The 23191-nt window shown below is 34.5% G+C and overlaps 1 protein-coding gene across 2 annotated transcripts in view; it reads right to left on the bottom strand.

Moving 5' to 3' along the window:
* Nucleotides 1-221: 221 nt before the first annotated feature.
* TINAG (tubulointerstitial nephritis antigen) overlaps nucleotides 222-23191 on the bottom strand; it is a 77291-nt gene continuing 54321 nt past the window's right edge. For both annotated transcript variants that reach the window (XM_026507207.4, XM_026507212.3), the window contains 2 exons: nucleotides 17077-17122; nucleotides 222-904 (listed from right to left, as the gene is read on the bottom strand). In XM_026507207.4, coding sequence (XP_026362992.1) covers nucleotides 770-904; nucleotides 17077-17122 — 181 coding nt within the window. In that variant the 3' untranslated portion in view covers nucleotides 222-769. The remainder of the gene's footprint in view (nucleotides 905-17076; nucleotides 17123-23191) is intronic.

Raw genomic sequence — 23191 nt, 5'->3', positions numbered from 1 at the left:
TTTCTCCTGTAAATCTGTTAATATAATTAATAGACTGGGCAAAAGAACCAAGAGAGGTGGTGGAAAGTTTTCCCTCCCAGACACCATCTTCTTTACAGCACAGGCCATTACACAGTATAAAGAGTAAACCATAACGAATAGTTATTTCCTGTGGAGAGTTACTTTCCTTTTGAGTTCAGATCGCGTTAGGTTAGGACAAATGAAAAGAAACAAATATTAGCTTATTGAGAGAAACAATTAATAATCTATTTCCATTGTTTTTGGCAAATCATAAGCAAGACATAAATTAAGAAAAGATTGTTTGAAAAAAACACGAAGATGGTAAATTGGTATTTACATTGTTCTTTTTTTGTTTGTTTTATGGGTTTTGTGGGGTTTTTTTTGTTGTTGTTTTTTGGTCTGAAATCATTTGTTAAAGACAAAGAATACTTCATTACTGCAAAGGAATGCCATAAACTTTTAAGACAAGTGCTGTCACACTTTTGTGAACTATCAAAGTCAAAAAGGGCATTATTGTGAGAGAAAAAGAAAGACAACCAGAGAATTTTAAAGGCATTTAGCTACTCTGCTGTCCTCTATTAGTGTTTTTATATGCTCAGTGATATAAAGGAAGCAGAAGCATGGAGCCTGGGGTGTAAGAAGAAAACAGACACATTATAATAACAAAGTGAAGAGACAAAGATTCCACTGTCACAGAGAACCTCACATTGCTTAATTTCAATTTAAGGGGTTACTTAAATGCATAGCCTTATGGAAATTTAATGATATGTTATGGTTCATCTGAACTTGTCAGATGGCCCCAAGCTGCGATAATCAACTTTTCAATGTCAGATTCATTTACTCCTCGAAGAATCCTGAAATAGCCATTCTCTCCCCATGACTTTCCCCAGGAATTGGCAGCAATCTGTAGAAAAAAAAATGAGAAAAGCTGAGTATCATAGTTGGATATTTAATCCTGACTGTAAAAACACAGGGAACTCATATGTAGCTTTAAATACTTTTAACTTTTTATAGATCATAATTATTAAGAGTCTAAATATTTTCTAAATAAGAATAAAAGTTATATTATTTATCAGTTATATTAATATGCATGCATATTCAAGTTCACAATAACCAGAATTGGTATAAAACCTCGCAGTTCCCAAGCATACTACAGTAATATATGTATGAGCGTTCGAAATACCACATCAAAAGATGATACACAAGCTGCAATTATAGTGTCTCCTATATGACTGGCTCTGTGCTAGGCACCAGAGGAACACAGATAAATAATATATTATCCCTTGTTCAGGGAGCTAATGGTCTAATGAAGGACAACAAACATAAGCCAAGGACTAAGGTAAAACTATGCACAGGCAGCTACTGAAGACAGCTGAGGGGCATCTCATGGTTCAGGAAAGTTGTCATGGAAGAGGTGCCACGTGGGGTGCATATTAAAGCCTGGGGATAAATTAACCAGATAAAAAGAGGAGGAAAGGGAATTCAGGTAAAGGAAAACAGTAAAAGCATAAACAGCAAATCATGGAGCAGCATGAAACACTGAAATGAAACAATGAAATTATTATAATTAGATCATAAAACAGAAGCAGTTTGGTAGGTTATAAGGCTGAAAGGGAGTTAAGGAAATGCATACTGAGAAAATAATGGTGAAATGATGACAAGTTTGAGTTGCTTCCAGCAGGAGAGCAGGGTGGACAAATTTATATTTTGATTACATTACCCTGTGTGAAATGAGAAGGATGGATTTAAGAGGGTAAACACAAGAGGCAGGGAGACTAGCTAGTAAACTTGTAGTAATCAAGTCAGGTGTCTTAACGGGGGCAGAGAAACTAGGAGAAGAAATAGGGAAAATATTTGAGAAATATTCAGAATAAATTCAGTAGGAATGAAACATTTTCTTTCTACTTTTATTTTTAAATTTTAAAATATGAGGATGATTAGAAAGTTAGACTAGGTTCAGAATGTCCCCTGGGGTTTAGAGCTTGAGTGAATAAGTCTTTGGGGGGTGGAGGTAGCAAAAACATTAATGGAATATGTAAGAATATCATGAAGGCCAGAAGGGAGCTGGTTGACCACAACTAAGTGTAACAGAGACAGCCCTGAAGGATATATACCCAGACATGGAATTGCTGAATCAATAGTAGTTCCATTTTTGATTTTCTGAGGAACCTCCATAATGTTGTCCACAGTCGTGCACCAGTTTGCCTTCTCACCAGCAGTGCACTAGGGTTCCCTTTTCTCTACATCCTCACCAACACTTGTTTTCTCCTGCCTGTTTGATACTAACCATTCTAACAGGTGTGAAGGAAAGGAAATATTTTATTGTGGTTTTGATTTACATTTCCCTGATGGTTAATAATATTGATTACATTTTCATGTAACTATTGGCCATTTGTATTGTTTTCAGGGGGAGGGGGGAGTACAAGCTGGGGAAGGGGGGTAGTCAGAGAGGGAGGGAAAGGGAGAATCTTGAGCAGATTCTGGCCCAGCATGGGGCTTGATCTCACAACCCTGAGATCGTGACCTGAACAGAAACCAAGAGTCCCATGCTTGACTGACTGAACCACCCAAGCTCCCCTATTAAAGCACATTTTAATTCAAAATCATCAGACTGGAAAAAGCTTCTACATTTAGGATTCTGTAAAACCTACATCGACCTTGAAAGTGCAAAGCATGTAAAGGGCTTTAAGGAAGGCAGGGTTCATAACCCCCATCCTGAAGTTATTTCCTGTAAGAGTCTTAGTTACCTTCCTAATTTTTAAGGCTATTTCTCATATATTAATGTGGAGGATATTAATAAGTACATGTGGCAAGTACTAGCATAAAATATATCTCTACCTCCAAAATACACATTGATACTCTTCACTACTCTTCATCTTGAATACTCCTATTTTAATTCATGCAAAACTCCTCTCTCACTTAGACCACCACTGATAGCCTCCTAATGATTTTTTCCTCTTCTTTCCCTAGCCCCATTACTTGGTAGACATAGGGATTTTTCTCACATCAGGACTTTTGCACATGCTATCCCACTTTTTTTTCCTGTGTATATATGGCGTCCCTTGATTTCAGTTCAGGTCATGATCTCAGCTCGGTTCAGCTTGTGAGATTGAGCTCCACACTGGGCATGGAGCCTGCTTAGGATTCTCTCTCTCTCCCTCTCTCTCTGCCCCTCCCGTCCCCTTCCCCATGCACACACTCTAGGAAGGAAGGAAGGAAGGAAGGAAGGAAGGAAGGAAGGAAGGAAGGAAGGAAGGAAGGAAAGAAGGAAGGAAGGAAGGGGAAAGAAAGAAAGAAAGAAAGAAAGAAAGAAAGAAAGAAAGAAAGAAAGAAAGAAAGAAAGAAAGAAAGAAAAGAAAGAAAGAAAAGAAAGAAAGAGAGAGAGAGAGAAAGAAAGAAGAAAGAAAGAGAAAGAAAGAAAGAAAGAAAGAAAGAAAGAAAGAAAGAAAGAAAGAAAGAAAGAAAAAAAGAAAGAAAAAGAAAGAAAGGCAACTGATTTTTGTATGTTGGTTTTGTATCTTGCCACTTTGTTATTAGGTCTAATAGATTTTTGGTGGAGTGTTAAGGTTTTTACATATAAGATCATATCATCTGCAAACAGACACAGTTTACTTCTTCCATTCTGATCTGGATGCCTTTTGTTTCTTTCTCTTGTCTAATTGCTCTGTCTGGGACTCCCAGTAGTATGAGGAGGCACTCTTATTTTATTCCTGATCTTAGAAGGGAAATCTTTCAATCCTTCACTATTGAATATGATGTTTACTCTGTACTTGTCATATATGGCCTTTATTATGCTGAGGTATACTCCTTTTTTTTTTTTTAAGATTTTATTTATTTATTTGACAGAGAGAGAGGCAGCGAGAGGGGGAATACACGCAGGGGGAGTGGGAGAGGAAGAAGCAGGCTCCCAGCAGAGGAGCCCGATGCGGGGCTCGATCCCAGGACGCTGGGATCACACCCTGAGCTGAAGGCAGACGCTTAACGACTGAGCCACCCAGGCACCCCTGAGGTATACTCCTAAACTCAATTTTTGAGAGTTTTTAATCACTAAGAGATGTTAAATTTTGTCAAATGCTTTGTCTATATCTATTGAGATGATCATGTAATTTTTGTATTTCATTGTATCAATGCAGTGTATCACACTTATTGATTTGCCTATGTTGCCGGGCGTAAATCCTTTTGATCATGATTATGATCATTTTAATGTACTTTTGAATTCAGCTTGTTAGTATTTTTTGGAAATTTTTACTCTTTATTCATTACGGATATTTTCTTTTCTTCTAGTGTCCTTTTCTAGTTTTGACATCAGGGTAATGCCAGCCTTGTGAAATGCATTTGGGAGTGTTCCGTCCTCTTCAAATTTTTGGAAAAGTTTGAGAAGGATTTGGTGTTAATTTTTTAATGTTTTTATTTAAATTCCAGTTAGTTAACATAGAGTGTAATATTAGTTTCAGGTGTAAAATATAGTGATTCAACAATTCCATACAACACCTGGTGCTCATCACAAGTGCACTCCTTAATCCCCATCACCTATTTCATCCATCCCCACACCCACCCCCTTTCTGATAACCATCAGTTTATCCTCTAGAGTTAAGAGTCTGTTTCTTGGTTTGCCCCAGTCTCTCTTTTTATTTCCCCTTTGCTCATTTGTTTTGTTTCTTAAATTCCACACATGAATGAAATGGTATTTGTCTTTCTCTGAGTTATTTCACTTAGCATAATATTCTCTAGCTCCATCCATATCATTGCAAATGGCAAGACTTTCTTTTTTATGGCTGAGTAATAATCCATTGTATATATATATACACTATGTCTTCTTTATCTTTTCATCAATCTATGGACACTAGGGTTGTTTTCATAATTTGGCAATTGTAGGTAATGTTGCTATAAACATTGGGCTGCATGTATCTCTCTCAATTAGTATTTTTTGTATTCTTTGAGTAAATACCTAGTAGTGTAATTGCTTAATCATAGGGTAGTTCTATTTTTAACTTTTTGAGGAACCTCCATACTGTTTTCCAGAGTAGCAGGACAAGTTTGCATTCCCAAAAGCAGTGCAAGAGAGTCCCCTTTCTCCACAACCTCACCAACACCTGTTGTTTCTTGTGTTGCTGATTTTAGCCATTCTGACAAGTGTGAAGTGATATCTCGTTGTAGTTTTGATTTGTATTTCCCTGATGGTGAGTGATGTGGAGCATCTTTTCATGTGTATGTTGCCCACATGGATGTCTTCTGGATGTCTTCTTTGGAAGAATGTCTATTCATGTCTTCTGCCCATTTTTTAACTGGATTATTCATTTTTGGGGTGTTGAGTTTTTAAGTTCTTTATATATTTTGGACACTAACCCTTTACTAGATATGTCATTTGCTAATATCTTCTCCTATTCCATAGGTTGTCTTGTAGTTTTGATGATTGTTTCCTTTGCTAGGCAGAAGCTTTTTATTTTGATGAAGTCCCAATAGCTAAACTTCTGTTTCCCTTGCCTTCCCTTCCCTTCTAACCCATATCTAGAAAGAAGTTGCTACAGTTGGTGTAAAGAGGTTACTGCCAGTGTTTTCCTCTAGGAGTTTTATGGTTTTAATCTCACATTTAGGTCTTTCATCTATTTTGAATTTATTTTTGTGTATGGTGTAAGACTGGTCCAGTTTCATTCTTCTGTATGTTGCTGTCCATTTTTTTTCCCAACACCATATGTTGAAGAGATTGTCTTTTTCCCATTGGATATTCTTCCCTCCTTTGTTAAAGATTAGTTTACCACATAACTGTGGGTTCATTTCTGGGTTTTCTGTTCTGTTTCATCTATCTATGTGTCTATTTTTGTGCCAGTACCACACTGTTTTGATCCCTACCAACTAGTAGTATAAGTTGAAGTCCAGAATTGTTATGTCTACAGATTTGCTTTTCTTCTTCAAGGTTGTTTTGGCTATTCAGAGTCTTTTGTGGTTCCATACAAATTTGAGGATTGTTTATTCTAGCACTGTGAAAAAATGCTGGTGGTATTTGATAGGGATTGCATTAAATGTGTAGATTGTTTTGGGTAGTACAGACATGTTAACAATATTTATTCTTCTAATCATGAGCAGGGAACGTTTTTCCATTTCTTTGTGTGATCTTCAATTTCTTTCATCAGTGTTTTCTAGTTTTCAGAATACAGGACTTTCACCTCTTTGAATAGGTTTAATCCTAGGTATCTTTCTGTTTTTAGTGCAATTGTAAATGGGATTGATTCCTTAATTTCTCTTTCTGCTGCTTCATTATTGGTGTATAGAAATGCAACAGAATTGCCTACATTCATTTCGTATACTGAAAGTTACTGAATTTGTTTATCAGTTCTAGCAGTTTTTTGGTGGAGTGTTTCATACAAACTACCAAAACTGAAACCAGAAGAAATAGAAAATTTGAACAGACCAATAACCAGCAAAGAAATTGAATCAGTAATCAAATAACTCTCAACAAACAAAAGTCTAGGGCCAGATGGCTTCACAGACGAAGTCTACCAAACATTTAAAGAAGAGTTGATACCTCTTCTTCTCAATCTATTCCAAAAAAAAAAAAAAAAAAGAAAGAAAGAAAGAAAGGAAGGAAAACTTCCCAATTGATTCTGTGAAGCCCACATTATCCTGGTACCAAAACTAGATAAAGACTCCACTAAAAAAGAACTACAGGCCACTATCCCTGTTGAACACAGATGCAAAAATTCTTAATAAAATACTAGCAAACTGAATCCAACAATACACTAAAAAAAATCATTCACCATGATTAAGTGAGATTTATTCCTATATTGCAAGGGTGGTTCAATATTCACAAATCAATGTGAGCTACTACATTAATAAAGAAAGGGTAAGAACCATATGATCCTCTCAATAGTTGGAGAAAAAGAATTTGACAAAGTACAACATCCATTCTTGATAACAATCCCCAACAAAGCAGGAATAGAGAGAACATACCTCAACATCATAAAGGCCATATATGAAAAACCCACAGCTAATATCATCCTTAATGGAGAAAAATTGAGAGCTTTTCCTCTACAATCAGGAACAAGACTGGGATGTCCACTCTTAACCCCTGTCATGTAACATAGTACAGGAAGTCCTAGCTTCAGCAATCAGACAACAAAAAGAAATAAAAGGCATCCAAATCAGAAAGGAAGAAGTCAAACTTTTACTATTTGCAGATGACATGGTACTCTATACAGAGAACCCAAAAGACTCCACCAAAAAACTATGACTCGTGTTAATTTTTATTTAAATATTAGGTAGAATTCACCAGTAATACCATTTGGTCCTGTGCTTTTCTTTGTTGGGAGGTTTTTAATTACTGATATAATCTTTTCACTCCTTATTGGTCGGTTCAGATTTCCTATTTCTTAATAATTCGGTTTTAGTAGGTTGTATGCTTCTAAGAACTTACCCATTTTTTCTAGGTTATCCCATTTGTTGGTATATAGGTACTCATAGCAGTCTATTATGATCCTTTATATTTGTTGTGATGTCTCCTCTTTCATTTCTGATTTTTACTTACTTCAGTTTTTCCTTTTTCTTAGCCTACCTAAGGGTTTGTCAATTCTGTTTGTCTTAAAGAAAAGGAAAAAAAACAGCTCTTAGTTTTGCTGATATTTTATATTGATTTTCTGGCCTATTTTTCACTTATTGCTACTCTGATGCATATTATTTTCTTCCTTCTACTAATTTTAGGTTTCGTTTGTTTTCCTTTTGCTAGTTGATTGAGGTATAAAATTATTTATTTGTGATCACGCCTCTTTTTTGATGTAGGCATTTAAAGCTGTAATGTTTCTTCTAACTGCTTTTGCTGCATTGCATAGGTTTAAATATGTTGTCTTTCCATTTTTATTTCAAGATACTTATTAATTCCTCTTTCGAGTGCTTCTTTGATCCATTGATTTTTCAGAAACATGTTTTTCAGAAATAATTTCCACACATCTGTGAATTTTCCAGTGTTCTTCTTGTTATTGATTTCTAGTTCCATATAATTGTGGTCAGAAAAGATACTTGGTATGATTTCAATCTTACATTTGCTAAGGCTTGTTTTGTGACTTAATATATAATCCACCCTAGAGAATGTTCTGTGTAGGCTTGAGAAGAATGTGTTTTGTGCTGCTCTTGGGTGGAATGTACAGTATATGTCTGTTAGGTCCATTTGTTCTAATGTACAGTTAAAATCCAGGGTTTCCTTATTGAATTTCTGTTTGAGTAATCTGTACATTGCTCATAGTGGAGTAATGAAGTCTCCTACTGTTATTGTAGTGTCTATTTCTCTCTTCAGATCTGTCAATAATTGCTTAATTTATTTGAGTGCTCCAATGTTGTGTGCATAGCTTATATTCTTTTGATGAATTGATCCCCTTTTCATTATAAAGAATTTTTCTACAATTTTTTTACTTAAAATCTGTTTTGTTTGATATGAATATAACTACCCATGCTCTCCTATGTTTTCCATGTATACGCAATATCTTTCTCTTCCCTTCACTTTGAGCCTATGTGTGTCCTTAAAGCTGAAATGAGTCTCTTGTAGGCAGCATATAGTTGGGTCTTGTTTTTTAATCCATTCAGCCACTCTATGCCTTTTTGATTAGATAATTTAGTCATTTACATTTACATTATTGGTGAGTAAAACTTACTAATGCCATCTTAATACTTTCTGGCTGTTTTGTAGTTCTCTGTTTCTTTGTCATCTTTTGCTATCTTTCTTATGGGTGATGATTTTCCATTGTGGTATGCCTTAAGTCCTTTCTCTTTAACTTCTGTGAATCTACTGTAGGCTTTTGCTTTGTGGGTACCACAAGACTTACATAAAATATCATATATACATTTATATATATGTCGATTTTATATTGACAACAACTTTGATCACATACAAAACTCTATGCTTTTACTGCATACATAATTCATGTATTTGATGTCATAATTTACTCTTTTTGTATTGACTCTTTGCCTTCCTAGTCAGTTCTGACATCATAAAGGAGCAATTCAAAACTGTGTCTAAAATTATGGCTTCAATTTACCACTTCAAAGATGGAATGGCCTTAAATTAGCTAGAAATGAGACAGCAACAAAGTATGTGAGAGTTTTAGCAACAATGAACTAAACTGAATTCCAATTTCTAAACTTTTTATTCAGTTCCAATATGCATACTTTCAAAGCTAAGAAGTCAAATAATATTAGTCCTAACTTAAGATGAACTGTCAAAAATAATATTTTTAAATTCTTGTAACTATGTTATGTAGCACTGTACCTATTCTCATTTGGACGTCTGAAAATCATTACTACCCACATTTCATCCTTAGATCTTTGGTAAAATCAAAAGACTATGTGAGGCTTTTATAGGCAAATGCAAATTTATGTACTAATGAGATCTAACCCCATAGGTTTGCAAAAAAGACAACATTATAAATTATAAATTATGAGTAGTACTTAGTAAATCAGCACTAATAAAAGACACCTCAGAATATGTGTTTTATTTATTAATCTTATTCTTCCTACTGTTATTTCTTCCATTCCCTCACCAGTTTTTTGTTGTTTCTTCCAAATGCTTGAATTTTAAACAATTTAATTATAAAGGAGTGGGTAAAAATGTAGGGAAGAAATTTTCTAAAGATTTAAATTTCTAAAGATTTTTAAATCTTCTTTTGAGATATATAGTACAGTCACACGTATAAAGTATATTAATAATAAGTGCACAGTTTAGTGAGTTTATACACATTTATAAGTATGTAACCTATGTAACCTCCATGTAGATCAAGATAAAAACCATTTCTAGAATTCCAGAAGGTCTACCATGTTCCCTCCCTGTCGATATCTACCTTCCTATCTACCATCAGTTCTTCCTGGAATTGATGTTTTTAATAATGCAGTAATGCATTATTTTATTCAATAAATAAATATATATGTTACAGCATATATCACTAATTTATTTTTAATTGCTGTGTATTTTTTTAATTATATAACCGTACCACAATTTGTTTATGTATTCTCCTGATAAACACAATGAACATAAGCAGTTATACCATCTACACATTTAACATAGAATGAAAGTTCTATTACTCCATATCCTTACCCATACTTGGTAATATCAATCCTTGTAATTTAAGCCAATCTAGTGAACATGTGATAATATCTCCTGTGGTTTTAATTGGCATTTGATGGACCGCTAATCATGTTGAATACCTTTTCATATGTTGTCTTGCCATTTGGATTTCCTCATTTGTGAAGTAAGTGTTCGAATCTGTTGTCCGGTATTGTTATTGAGCTACTGTTATTTATTTTTTCTTTCTTTCTGTATATTTGTAAGAATTTTATGTATTCTACATGTGAATCCTTGCCACGGAGGGAGAGAGGGAGAGAGAGAGAGAGAGAGAGAGAGAGAGAGAGAGAGAGATGATAATCTTCTCTCAGCTTGTTTTATTTTTTCTATCACATAATGCTGCCTTCTGATAGTTTTTATTTTAATGTAGTCTGATCACTTTTTCTTATAAAGTTTATTCATTTTCTGTGCAGTCTAAGAAAGCTTTGCCTGATTGATATTAACATATTTTGTCTAAGTTTTCTTCTAGAGATTTTATTATTTTGCAATCACACTTCCAGTCTATGCTCCACTTCAAATTAGTTTTGCATGTATTTTGTGAGTTAGGGGGTCAAGGTTCAGGTTTTTTTCCGCATGAATAGAAAGTTGCTGTAGCTAAGGAATTGACAAACTATGGCTCATGGACAAATCTGGTCAGTAACGTTTGGTACAGATCATGAGTTGAGTGTTATGTTTTGATTTTTTTTTTCCTTAAAGAGTTGTAAAACAACTAAAAGAGAATATATAACAGAGACTTGTTGTGATCCCCAAAATGTAAAATATTTGCTACCTGGCCATTTACAAAAAAAAAACAAAAAACAAAAAACAAAAAACAAAAAAAAAACCAAACCCAAATAACAAAACAAAACAAAACGCCCTGCTAACCTTGGTCTAGAACTGTTTATTATAAAGAGTCTCCTCTCTCAGCTCAAATTCAGAGGTTTCTCTGCTGTAAAACAAGTGACCATATCCTGTGCTTTAAATCCAGATTATTTTTTTTGTGATATTAGCCTATTCCTCTATTATTTTGTTAATAAAATGATATTTTCCCCAGTTGTAATGATATATAACTGACATGCATCAGTGTAGAGCATAATGGTTTGACTCACATGCATTGTGAAATTATTACCACAGTAAGTTTAGTTAGCATCTATCACCTCATCTAGGTAAAATAAAGAGAAAAAGCAAAAAAAAAAAAAAAAAAAAAAAAGAAAAAAGAAAAAAGAAAAAGACAAAAAATTTCCTGATGAGAATTCTTAGGATTTACTGTCTTAACAGCTTTCATACATATCATACAGCACTGTTAACTACAGTGATCATGCTGTATATCATATCCTTAGTACTTATTTATCTTATAACTGGAAGTTGGTACCTTTGACCACCTTTCTCCTACTCTTATGGCCCTCAACCTCTACCTCTATTAATCACAAATCTGATCCCTTTTTCTATGAATTTGGGGTTGGTTTGTTTTAGTTACTACATATAAGTGAGAACCTATAGTATTTGTCTTTGTCTGACTTTATTTCACTTAGCATAATGCCTTCAAGGTCCATCCATGTTGTTGCAAATGACAAAACTTCCTCCTTCTTTCTGGCTAATATCCCATTGCACATATATACCACTATTTTTTAATCCATTGATTGTTTTATGGACACTTTGTTCTGTATCTTAACTATTATAAATAATGCTCCTATGAACATTGAGGGTGCAGATATCTTTTCAAGTTAGTGTTTTCATTTCCTTTGGATATATTCCCCAAAATGGAATTGGTGGATCACATGGTAGTTCTATTTTTAATGGTTCGAGGATCCTTCATAATGTTTTCTGTAGTGGCTTTACCACTTTACAATTCTGCCAACAATGCACAAACTTTTCCTTTCCTCCATTTCCTTCCTAGTATTTATTATGTTTTGTCTTTTTGATGATGACTATTCTAACTGAGGTGAGGTGATATCTCCTTGTGGTTTTGACTTACATTTCTCTAATGACTAGTGCTGTTGGGCATCTTTTCATGTACTGTTGGCCTTTTTTAGGTCTTCTTTGGAGCTAAGTCTATTCAGATTCTTTGCCCATTCTTTAATCTCATTATTAGTTTTCTTGCTACTGAATTGTAGGAGTTCCTTAAAAATTTTGGATAGTAACCCCTTATCAGAAATAGGATTTACAAATATTTTCTCCATCCCATAGGCTGACTTTCATTTGTTACTTTGTTTTTATTTTTGCCTTACTGCGTGGAAGCTTTTAGTTTGATGTAGTCCCACTTGTTTATTTTTTTGTCACTTGTGCCTTTGGTGACATATCCCAGAAGTCATTGCAAAGATCAATGTTAAGGAGTGTTTTCCTTGTTTTCTTCTAGGAGCTTTACAGTTTCAGGTCTTCCATTTAAATCTTTAATCCATTTCAAGTTAATTTTTGTAAATGGTGTGAAATAAGGGTCCAATTTCATTCTTTTGCATGTGAATATCCATTATTCTCAACATTATTTATTAAAGACTACCTTTCCCTAGCCAGTTAATGCTACTTTTTTTCTAAGGAAAAACTATCCTTTTTAAAACTCTGGCCTTTCTTAAGTTTTTCTCTTCATCTTTTATTTTCAACTATTTGATTATGAAATTCCTAGGTGTGGTTTTCTTGCTTTCTCTTTCATGGAGTTTATTGAGCTTTCTGAATCTTTTGGTTGATGTCCTTCAATTTTGGAAAACTATTGGCCATCATGTTTTTAAATATTTATTCTGGCCCATTCTCTCTCTCTCTTAATCCTTCTGAGAATACAATTATATACATGTTAAACCATTTGATTGTGTCCTACCATTTGATTGTATTCACACTGTTCTTTATTTGCTTTTGTTTTTCCATTATGTTTTTCTCTGTGTATTACAAGTTGGATATAATTTATTGAATTTTATTTAAGTCCACTAATTCTGTTTGCAATTTAACCCATACAGTGAGTTCTTAATTTCAAACGTTGCACTCACAGATTCAATGAATCATATTTTAAATATATTTAAATCCTTTGTTAAAATTATCATGATTTCTCTCATCTATGGAACATAAGAACTAGGAAGATCGGTAGGGGAAGAAAGGGATAAAGAAAGGGGGGGTAATTAGAAGGGGGAATGAAGCATGAAAGACTATGGACTCTGAGAAACAAACTGAGGGCTTCAGAGGGGAGGAGGGTGGGGGAATGGGATGGACTGGTGATGGGTAGTGAGGAGGGCACATGTTGCATGGTGCACTGGGTGTTATACACAACTAATGAAGCATCGAGCTTTACATCGGAAACCAGGGATGTACTGTATGGTGACTAACATAATAAAAAAACATTAAAAAAATTCTCCATTTTCATCAAGATTTAAAAAAATTTTTTTACAATGATAATTTTTTTTTTTAAGATTTTATTTATTTATGTGACAGAGAGACAGCCAGCAAGAGAGGGAACACAGCAGGGGGAGTGGGAGAGGAAGAAGCAGGCTCCCAGCGGAGGAACCTGATGTGGGACTTGATCCCGGAATGCCAGGATCACGCCCTGAGCTGAAGGCAGACGCTTTAACGACTGCGCTACCCAGGCGCCCCTACAGTGATTATTTTAAAGCCTATATCTAAAGTGTTATCTACTGCTTCTATTGATAGTTTTCCCCCTTAGTTATTGGTCACATTTTTCTGCTTCACATGTCTCATAATTTTTAAATATATGCTGGATATGTTGTCCTAATAAATATTGAGATTGTCCTTGGTATTATTTTCCTAAGAAGGCTAGACCTTTCTTCTGCTAAAGAAATATGGTGAGGGACTAATCACCTCAATTTGTGCAGAAACTAGTTGGGTCAGGGCTGGAGATAAGCTTTTGTTAAGCTCAGTCCACACCTGATTTAAAATATTGGGGGGGGGGGCTTGCCTATTATGTGTGTTTCAGGCTGTCTTCCAATGGGACTCCTCCTCCAGGTTCTCCAAGATTGCAGACTTCACTCTTTCATTGCCCTCCACAGCTACTCACCCTGTTCAAGCAGCAGTAAATTTTCCATAGGAAGAAATGGCTGTGTGTTTTAGGTTCCTCTAAATTCGAATCCAGCTGGATTCTCTTTCTCTCAGAGGTCTCTCTCTCTCTCTCTGCATATTCCAAATGTAATCAGCTTGTGCCCAGCCCTACTGAATGCTCACAGGACAGAAAATCTTCTCCAGATCTCTAGATTCAGATTTCTCATTTCTTTAAAAATATGAGTTTGGAAAATTAATTCTGATGTTATTTTCAACTTATTTAGTGGAATATATGGCTTATTGTTATGTATTACATTTTACTTAGTTTTGGAAGTCATCCATTTTTTTATTATAATTTAATATATTATAGGCCTACTTGTAAATACTTTAAAACATTCATGTATAATTGTGGGCAAATAAAACTTCTCTGAACTTCTCGGTGCTCTTGCAAAAAATTCTAATCCCCTGACACACAAAGAATGTATATGATATAGAGATAGAGAATATTTGCTTTCACTTCTGCCAGAAATATTTTATCTTTACATTCAATGAGAATTAGATCTGTAGCCATTTGTCTAGTTAATTGATTTGATCCAAAAGAATAATAAAACTTCTCTTATCTCCCCAAGAGGGCCAAAGAGTCAGAGACCAGACAAGGTCTTAAATTAAGCCCATGGTGCCAGGAGTACTGGAACACTATCTCCCTTGGTATTTATATGTTAAAAAGGATGAAGTTCAGCATTTAGAGACATTATCTGTGTTTATCTGGCCCTTGGAAAGATATATTCATATTCCTAACGGTAAGGGTAAGAACACAAGACCCTTTCCATCCCATCTTAGTAGAATTTTTTTTTCTCTCCTTGCAAGAAAGGAGGTTTCCTGTCTCCTATATAGATAGACGGAGAAAATCCACTGTTGTCTGTCCCTCATTTATGAGGTATCAGGTGCTACCTGTATGGAAAAACATTGTTGCCTCTTATCACTGTAAGACTAAAGTAGGAGAACCCATGTGGAGACCTATGGTTATTGATCTGGATGTGAGTATCAGTTAAGTACTCTTTTCTTCTGACCCACGTTCCTTAATTCAAGTGGGATAACATTTCAGACCCTTCATAATTCTTGGCAAGACAGTAGGACTACTTAAAGATTTCATATATTAATTAAACCAAATAATAATTTTTATGTAAAAAGAAAACTATTTTAGTGACGACTCATTTTTTCCTGAATTTACACATTAATGTCATTCATTCACTCATTCAACAAGTATTGTGCATATTCCCAATACGTAGCAGACACTTTGCTTTGTCCTTTGGATACAGTGGTAAATAAAGCAGATATGATACTGGCCCAAGATGAGCATACAGTTAAGTGGAGAAAAAAATCAACCAAAATGTGTGACTTAATAAAATACTATAATTTTTAGTCTGATTCTCATTATTACCACTGACATTAAACAATTTATCTAAAAGAGTTATAGCAGAAAGAAATCTTGCCTGTATGCCCATGAAATACAGTTTTCTTTGAAATTTTTTGACAAGTAGTAAGTTCAGAATTGACAGTAATTGCAACAAAAATAACGTAACAGGGTGGTATACATACTTGTGTTGGATATATAAGAATGAGTGAGTTAGTGTATGTGTGTGTACACCACCCATGAGGCTCTAGGGTGGAAATGATGAGGTTGGAGGTGAGAGGGTCACGAAAGTTTTCTTGTGCCCTTTCATTCATATTTACTCCACAAATAGCTATGAGGTGCTATATGCTAAAAACTTATGAATTTAGTACATTAAACAAAGAATTTGTTTTTGCTTCTAAATATTATATTATTATGAAATTGAATAACTGTTTAAACTCATTTAGTAGAAATCCCATACAGAAACTTAATTGTAGGTATTCGAACAACATATCCCCTCCACAAATTATGAATTTTAGCTATTGAGCATTAATGTTAATTATTAGCTACTTCAAGCTTCATTCTAAGGAAGATAATGATATTTAAGAAAGCTCAGTTTAAATACAAAGAAGCCTCATTCTATTTAAAAGCAAAATACCTCCATGTATCAGCAAAACAGTTATAAGGGGTAACCACATATTTGGGTGATTGATTTTTGTGAGTGCCTTGTGAAGAAATCTAATTAACAAGAATCACCCTGATGAGTATCACTCTTAATAGTTAATGTGTTATAAGTTATAATATGCCCTCTACTGCATATATTCAAATTCCAATTTCATAATGAGTACCATTACCTATTCATTCTATTTCTGCTTTTTTGCAGTAATTAAAACTAAAATTAACATATACATAATATAAGGACCTGGGACAATTCACCAGAATTCACTGTAATTAACTGAATATTTGAGGTAATATGTTCCAGTCTTCTTTAAACTATTTCTTATATTTAACTTTCTATATTTTTTTAGACTAGACATTGTTTCTTTCTCAGTGAAGAAACATGCATATCATAATTGGCAAAAGCAAAAATAAAACACTTTACCACTAGGAAATATATTATATATATATATAATGTTATATACATAATAATATATAATATCAATATGTATAATTGATTATAACATTACAAAGCCATTATCCATGGCAAAAACAAATGTAAGAACACAAAACTGACATACGAGAGAAGTCTAACCATTAATATAGCTGATAAAAAATGTTTTCCTGTTGATTCTTGCTTTGAAAAAAAATACTGATTCTTATACATAACTAATGAATCATTAACACTACATCAAAAACTAATGATGTGCTGTACAGTGGCTAACTGAGCATAATAAAAAAATTTTTTAAATGCTGGTTCTTCATTTATACTTTGAAATAAGAAGAATAGAGAAAAACTGTTACTATAATATAAATGATTATAATGATTTTTCTGCTGGAGAAAATACCATTACTACAAACAATATTACAGTGACTTAGGATAGGACTAGCACAAACCAGGAAGTAGAGACTCAGATGACTCTAAAATACTCACTTCACAGTAGAAAGTCAGTTGGAAAGAGTTACATACCCAGAATTTTTCTTTCTGTCCTCGTGCTCCTTTCAGTGTGCCCCATCTACAAATAATAATAAAAAATATTGGCATGGTTAAAAATATTTGATTTGCATCTTGATAAAATGTAAATTATTGTCAGAATTTTATCTTTTGTATTTTCCTTATGGCCCCATACTGGTTTACTATGGAATTGTCATCATGGCCCTATAAAAATGTGCCCGTGCAGTTTTCTTTTTGACCATAATGTTAGTTACTTGCTCAGAATATATTCATTTATGTACAAATGGCTTAAAATCAAATTCATTTATCCGAGAAGATAAATTGTAGGGCAACTGAGGTACGGAGGTTTTAAAGTACTTAAAGATGCCTCCCCTCTTTACATCTAGCCCTCTGAAACTCTACCCTACATAATGTAAACTAAAAATCTCCAAGAGTACTGATAATCATAATATAAATACAGATAACAGTTGTAGATAAAAGAATTTATGTGGAAATATGCATGTGTGTATATTATTTCAAAAAATGGCTATGTGCCTAATGTGAGATTTCTGTTTATGCATGTCCATATGGAAATCAAATCTTTTACTCCTAGAACTGGTCCATTTTCAATGTAGCATGTAACAATTCATAAAGAATCCAAACTTACAATAGCTCATGTTTTCTCCTGATTAAACCCAGTGAGGGAGACGTTAGTAACATGTTTTATTTACTAATAAAATAAACAGACTTGTCTAAGAACATAGAGTGGGAGATGTTGAGCCCAGACTCCAAATCCTATGTTCTCCTTCATCTTGTATTTCTCTCTCATAAATATCCAGCCCCCAACTGCAGCATGTCCTGAGCAGCAACCGTTTTAGGTGGGGAAAGCATATGGACTACCACTTTCATGTGCTGTGATGCATTGTGAGAATACAATTCTGCCCACATATCACTCCCCCAATCCATCCCTAATATCCCAAATCTCAACATCAGAACTCCTTAAAGTTGAATCCCAGTATCTCCCTGTATAACAAACATTCCTGGAAAAAAAATTCCTGGAAGAAATGCAAATTCATTCAAATATTATCAACATGTCCATTTGCTAGAAAGCTGTTCTTAGTAGGGTACAGAATAAGATGGTGACACCATAGCACAGAGATACTGTCTAAAGAAAGCAGGTTTATGATAGAGATCTTGGGGATATTCAAAAAAATATATTAATGCATATAGATCCTTTGGCACAAAAAGGAGGGAGGAAAAAATGATGTGGAAGATGGGATAACCCTGAAAAAACAACTTTTCTTTCTCTTTTTCCCGGTAGAGGCTAGGAGTGGTGATTTCAATGCTTCCTATCTCTCTCTTGGTTTTCTGCCACATGCAGGAATAGTAGACTGGAATACTTGAAGGTTTCAAATATTCTGGGCAGCTTAATGTGTAAGTTCAAGCAAGCTTAATTTTGAAAGCCATTCTGCAGTTTTATAATTATATTTACATCCTTATAACTTTTTTTACAAAAAGCTATAATCACCATTGACAAAAATTACCACTCACAATAAGTGCCCCCAAATCTTCAAAGGTCATTATATACTTCAAGTAGTAGGCCATATCTGAAACTTTGGGTTGCTCATTTTCTACTCATTTATTATGAATCTCGTATCAATTTCAAAAAGCCTTTACCTCAGTCAAATTTCCTTTCAGGTGATCTGGCTACTAGATACTTTACCCACTTACATAAAATACAAAAGTAAATCAGAGTATCTAAGGAACCATTCAACTCCAGTATAAACCAGGCAGGAGAGGAAACCCATATCTGAGATTCCATCAAATCCATGAGAAGTTCAGGCAGTTTTGTTTGAGGCGCTAATGGGCCTCCTAAGAAAGAATGCCTAATCAAAAAAGAAGGATCCAGACAGGACAAGCTTGGTCTAATAACTACACCAAGGTCAAAAGACAGGAGGAGCACCCGAGAGGATACTTCTGTCACTCACATCTATCCACACTGGACTTAGCTAAGTTTAGAGCTGGGGGAAAGGCCAGACTTGGTATAAAAAACCTGATAGGTCTATTTCACTAAAAACTATATATTGTATAAAACCCACTAATGACACTCAAATAGAGAGTAATGCCAAGTTTCTTTCCTCTTCTATAAGATCTTTCTAACTTCTTGGGCTCCAATGCACTGAGGATGATACATGGGAAGACAAAAGAGTATTCAACAGAGGGAACAGAAAAGACGTACAAGAAAAATACACCAGGAGTTGAGTATTTGCATTTACTGTGAAGTCCTTCTCAAATACTCCTAGACACGCTCAAAAATATTGAGATACTGTTTGGGGGCGTGAAGATCCATAGTCACATATGGGGTTCAGATTTAGCAAAACAATGACTACACATAATTTCATTACCAACAGATCAGAGACTAAATTTAAGGAAACAGAACATTTTCTCACAAAGGAGAAGAGATTTCAAAATGTAGTCATTCGTCTTATTCCAGTATTAGCAAATAAAGTAAAAGTGAAATAAACTACTTTGAAGACATCTAAGAAATACAAACTATCATTTTTACCATTGTTCATTTAGTTTTTTCATATGTTCCTGTACATTTTGTTAAGATTTAAATAATATTTTCAGTGGTATAATAGCAATAATTCTTATTTTGCAAATCTATCAACTTTTTGGAGTTTCTATAAGTTTCAGGAAACACTACTGTTCATTATAACTTTAAGATGTCTTTATGAAAATACATTTCTAACCTAGAGAGAATGCCAGCATTCAGATTATTACAAACATTCTCAAAAGGGACAGACAAAAAAAACCAAGTCTTCAAATAGAGGTGAGAGAGGAAGAAGAAAAGAAGTCCACTGAGGTTGACAGTTTCAGACACTAGTGTGCTTGTGAAAGAAAATTATAAACAAAGGTTATTAACCTTGACAAAATTCAGATAAAAAGAAGATATCACACCTCACCAAGGAAGCTATTGTACAGTTCCCAACGTTACAGCCTCTATGTCAGATGACAGGCAAGGTCCATCCATCACAGGCTCTAATGTTTGCATTGCAACTTACAGTTATCTTTTCTTGCCTGTATCATTTTTAGACAGTTTCTAAGATGTTAATCAGCCCATAGAGTCACAGTGGGGTATTGCAGAGAAATATGCCTGTGGGTTGTTTTCTAAATATCCCATGCTTTCTGAAAAACTGGGAAAAATCACTTTGCCCTAGGTGGTTTCCCACTGATATCATAGCAAATTCATGTAATTAAAACCTTTATCCAAACAAAAACAAAGGTTAACTGGTACAAAACAAGAAGACTACTTAATATCTCTCACTTATGGGAGAGAGTTCCTCTTTTCTTGATCTATGAAGGGCATTTTCATATATATATATATATTCTTGAATTATGGTACCAGACTTTGACTTGCTTTTATACCAATAGGCTGAATATTCTAGAAACAGGTATATATTTTTACAAATATCCTTTTATAAGTCAATGGCTGTCTTTGGGGATAAGGATCTTCATTACATTCATAAATACTTTAAACATAACTATTTACACTCTTTTTTCCTTCACTTATATATCTTCATTTTAAGGGCTATTCATAAACATGTCTTTAGATAGGCCAGGACCATAACCTGACTCTGTTGAGATTGTTTTCTTAACCCTGCTAATTTGAAACAAATTATACAAGAGAATCACAAGTTTGAAAGACTTGCTGTGGCTTTTCTTGCTTCAAGAAATTCTATTTCATATGAACTTTATACTGTTCCTTTGAATTTTTTCTACCTCATTAAGTTAAATTGTTTTAATTATTTAAGACCTATTAATACCTATTTTCTCTTAAAATTTCATGACACCTGGGAAAATGCTAATATTGAAAAAAATCTGGGCAGCTCTCATACCACATTCCCTGAGGATGCCTGAGAACTGAGGGTTCCCGATGCTGAGTCTATGTTTACATCTCTCACTTCAAGCATGTGATCGTTTATGCTCTTCCTTCTGGACTGGTCTCATATGCCTACTTTTAGGTAGTTCTGGAAATACTACCCTTTTGCATAATATCAAGTCTTTCTGGAGAGACCATCAATTCTGCAGAGCAAAGCATCAAGACCCATTCAAGGATGATGTAAGATTTTGTATCGCTAAGGTTAGGAATATCTTTATTCATGTTCTCTTTTAAAACTTGTTCTTTTCCGATAACAGTGCTAATCAATAGGAGAATTATGAAAAGCATATTTTAAGCTATTTCTAGATACCAAAATTATTGGAACTGAGTCACTACTTTGCACAGAATTTTAAATAATAAGTGCTGTTATTGTTGTTGTTTCTCCCTTGGTTTTGGTTGATTTTGTGCTCTAGGTGCATATATTCAGTCGTGGTCACATTAGATATGGTAAATAAGAAAGAACTGAAGATACGACTTTCTTAAGGTAATATTTATAGTCCCATAAATATCTCTCTAAAAAAAAAAAACACCCATAGAATCTCTGTGTACTTCATCCACCTATTTCGGCCTGTATTCAGAAAATGGTTGTTTAGTACAAAGAAGATATATCTTCTGCCTTCAAGAAGCTGACAATTTAATGAGAGTGATTAAATTGTTTAAATTATTTAAGACCCATAAATACTTCTTTTCTCTCAAAATTCAGTGACACCTGGGAAAACGCTGTATTGAAAAATCTGGGCAGCCACTGTACCACTTTCCCTGAGGATGCCTGAGAACGGATCATTCCCTAGAGTGAGTGGGAAACACACCTAATGGGAGTGAAATGAAAAATAAACAAGTATAAAAATAATTTGAAGCCCCCCCAAGAAATCATTTGAATCCATAATTGCTACTTTTATAAAAGCGTGTTTTAAAATTTTCTATGGGTTACAGACAAAGAAATTAACTGCCTACAGAGGGCAAAGACGACTTCCTTCACAGAATTGAGTAGAAATTCTTTGGGTACCAATGAAAGTATAGAATTTTAGGCACAATAAGTAAGTGCAAAGTCACAAGAGAGCTGGTGAAACTTCATCTTATTCTAAGCCTATTCTAAGAGCAGCACTCAGTCCCGTGGGACTGCAGAACAGTGAAGGGAGTAGCAGGAAATCAAGTTAGAAAAGCAGATTTGGCTCAGGCCCTAAAAAGCACCCATAGCCACAAAACTTGGCACTCAGAAAGTTGGTGATAAAGTGTCATTCACATATGGTAATGCCATGATCCAGACAGTCTTTCAGAGAGATAACTCTGGTATGAGAGTGAGGGAGAGATTCCAAGGGAAGGAGATTGAAAGCATGAGATAAATGTTGGTCATTAAAGCAAGAAATAATGAAATTCTGAATAAGAATGTAAGACCCATAAAGGAAATCTTGTTTCTTCTTTTAACACCTGTATCTTCAACATCCAGAATAGTGACTAAGACATTCATGTCAACCCTAAATATATATTTGTTGAGCAAGTGAATTGAACTATATTGGCAGTAAGTGAGTTGAATTGTTCATAGGAGGACACAGGTTTGAGAGCTATTTTGGAGATAAAAGTGATGGAGAGTATTATGCTAAGTGAAGTAAGACGGTCAGAGAAAGACAAATACCATATGATTTCACTCATACATGGAATTTAAGAAACAAAACAAATGAGCATAGGAGGAAATGAGAAAGGAAAACCAAGAAACATTCTCCTAACCATGGAGAAGAAACTGATGGTTAGCAGAGGGGAGGGGGATGGGGGGGATGGGTGAAACAGGTGATGGGGATGAAGGAAGGGATTTGCTGGTGATGAGCACCGGGTGCTGTGTGGAAGTGTTGAATCACTAAATTCTATACCTGAAAATAATATTACACTGTATGGTTAACTAACTGGAATTTTAATAAAAACTTTTAAAAAGTGATGGAATTTGTTGGCCAAGTAGAAGGGGAGAAGAAAGAATCAAGGTTAACTCTAAGATTTTAAGGTTGAATGACTAGGTGCCTCCAAAGTGGTGTTATTCGTAGTGCACTTCACGTGACACAGAGATGGGTTCCCGACAATCAGGTGCATGGGTCAGTGCCAAAGACTGTAATTACAGAATGGCTTCATCTGCTTCTGAGTTCTCTCTACTGATAATGGGTCTGTGTATTAACCTTTAAATTCATTACTTTTCAGGGTTTCTGACAGGTAAAATACTGT

Source organism: Ursus arctos, unplaced genomic scaffold, assembly GCF_023065955.2.
Source record: "Ursus arctos isolate Adak ecotype North America unplaced genomic scaffold, UrsArc2.0 scaffold_29, whole genome shotgun sequence".
Taxonomy (NCBI): Eukaryota; Metazoa; Chordata; class Mammalia; order Carnivora; family Ursidae; genus Ursus; species Ursus arctos.
The sequence above is the reverse complement of the archived record's forward strand: the minus strand, read 5'-3'. Positions and strand labels throughout refer to the sequence as shown.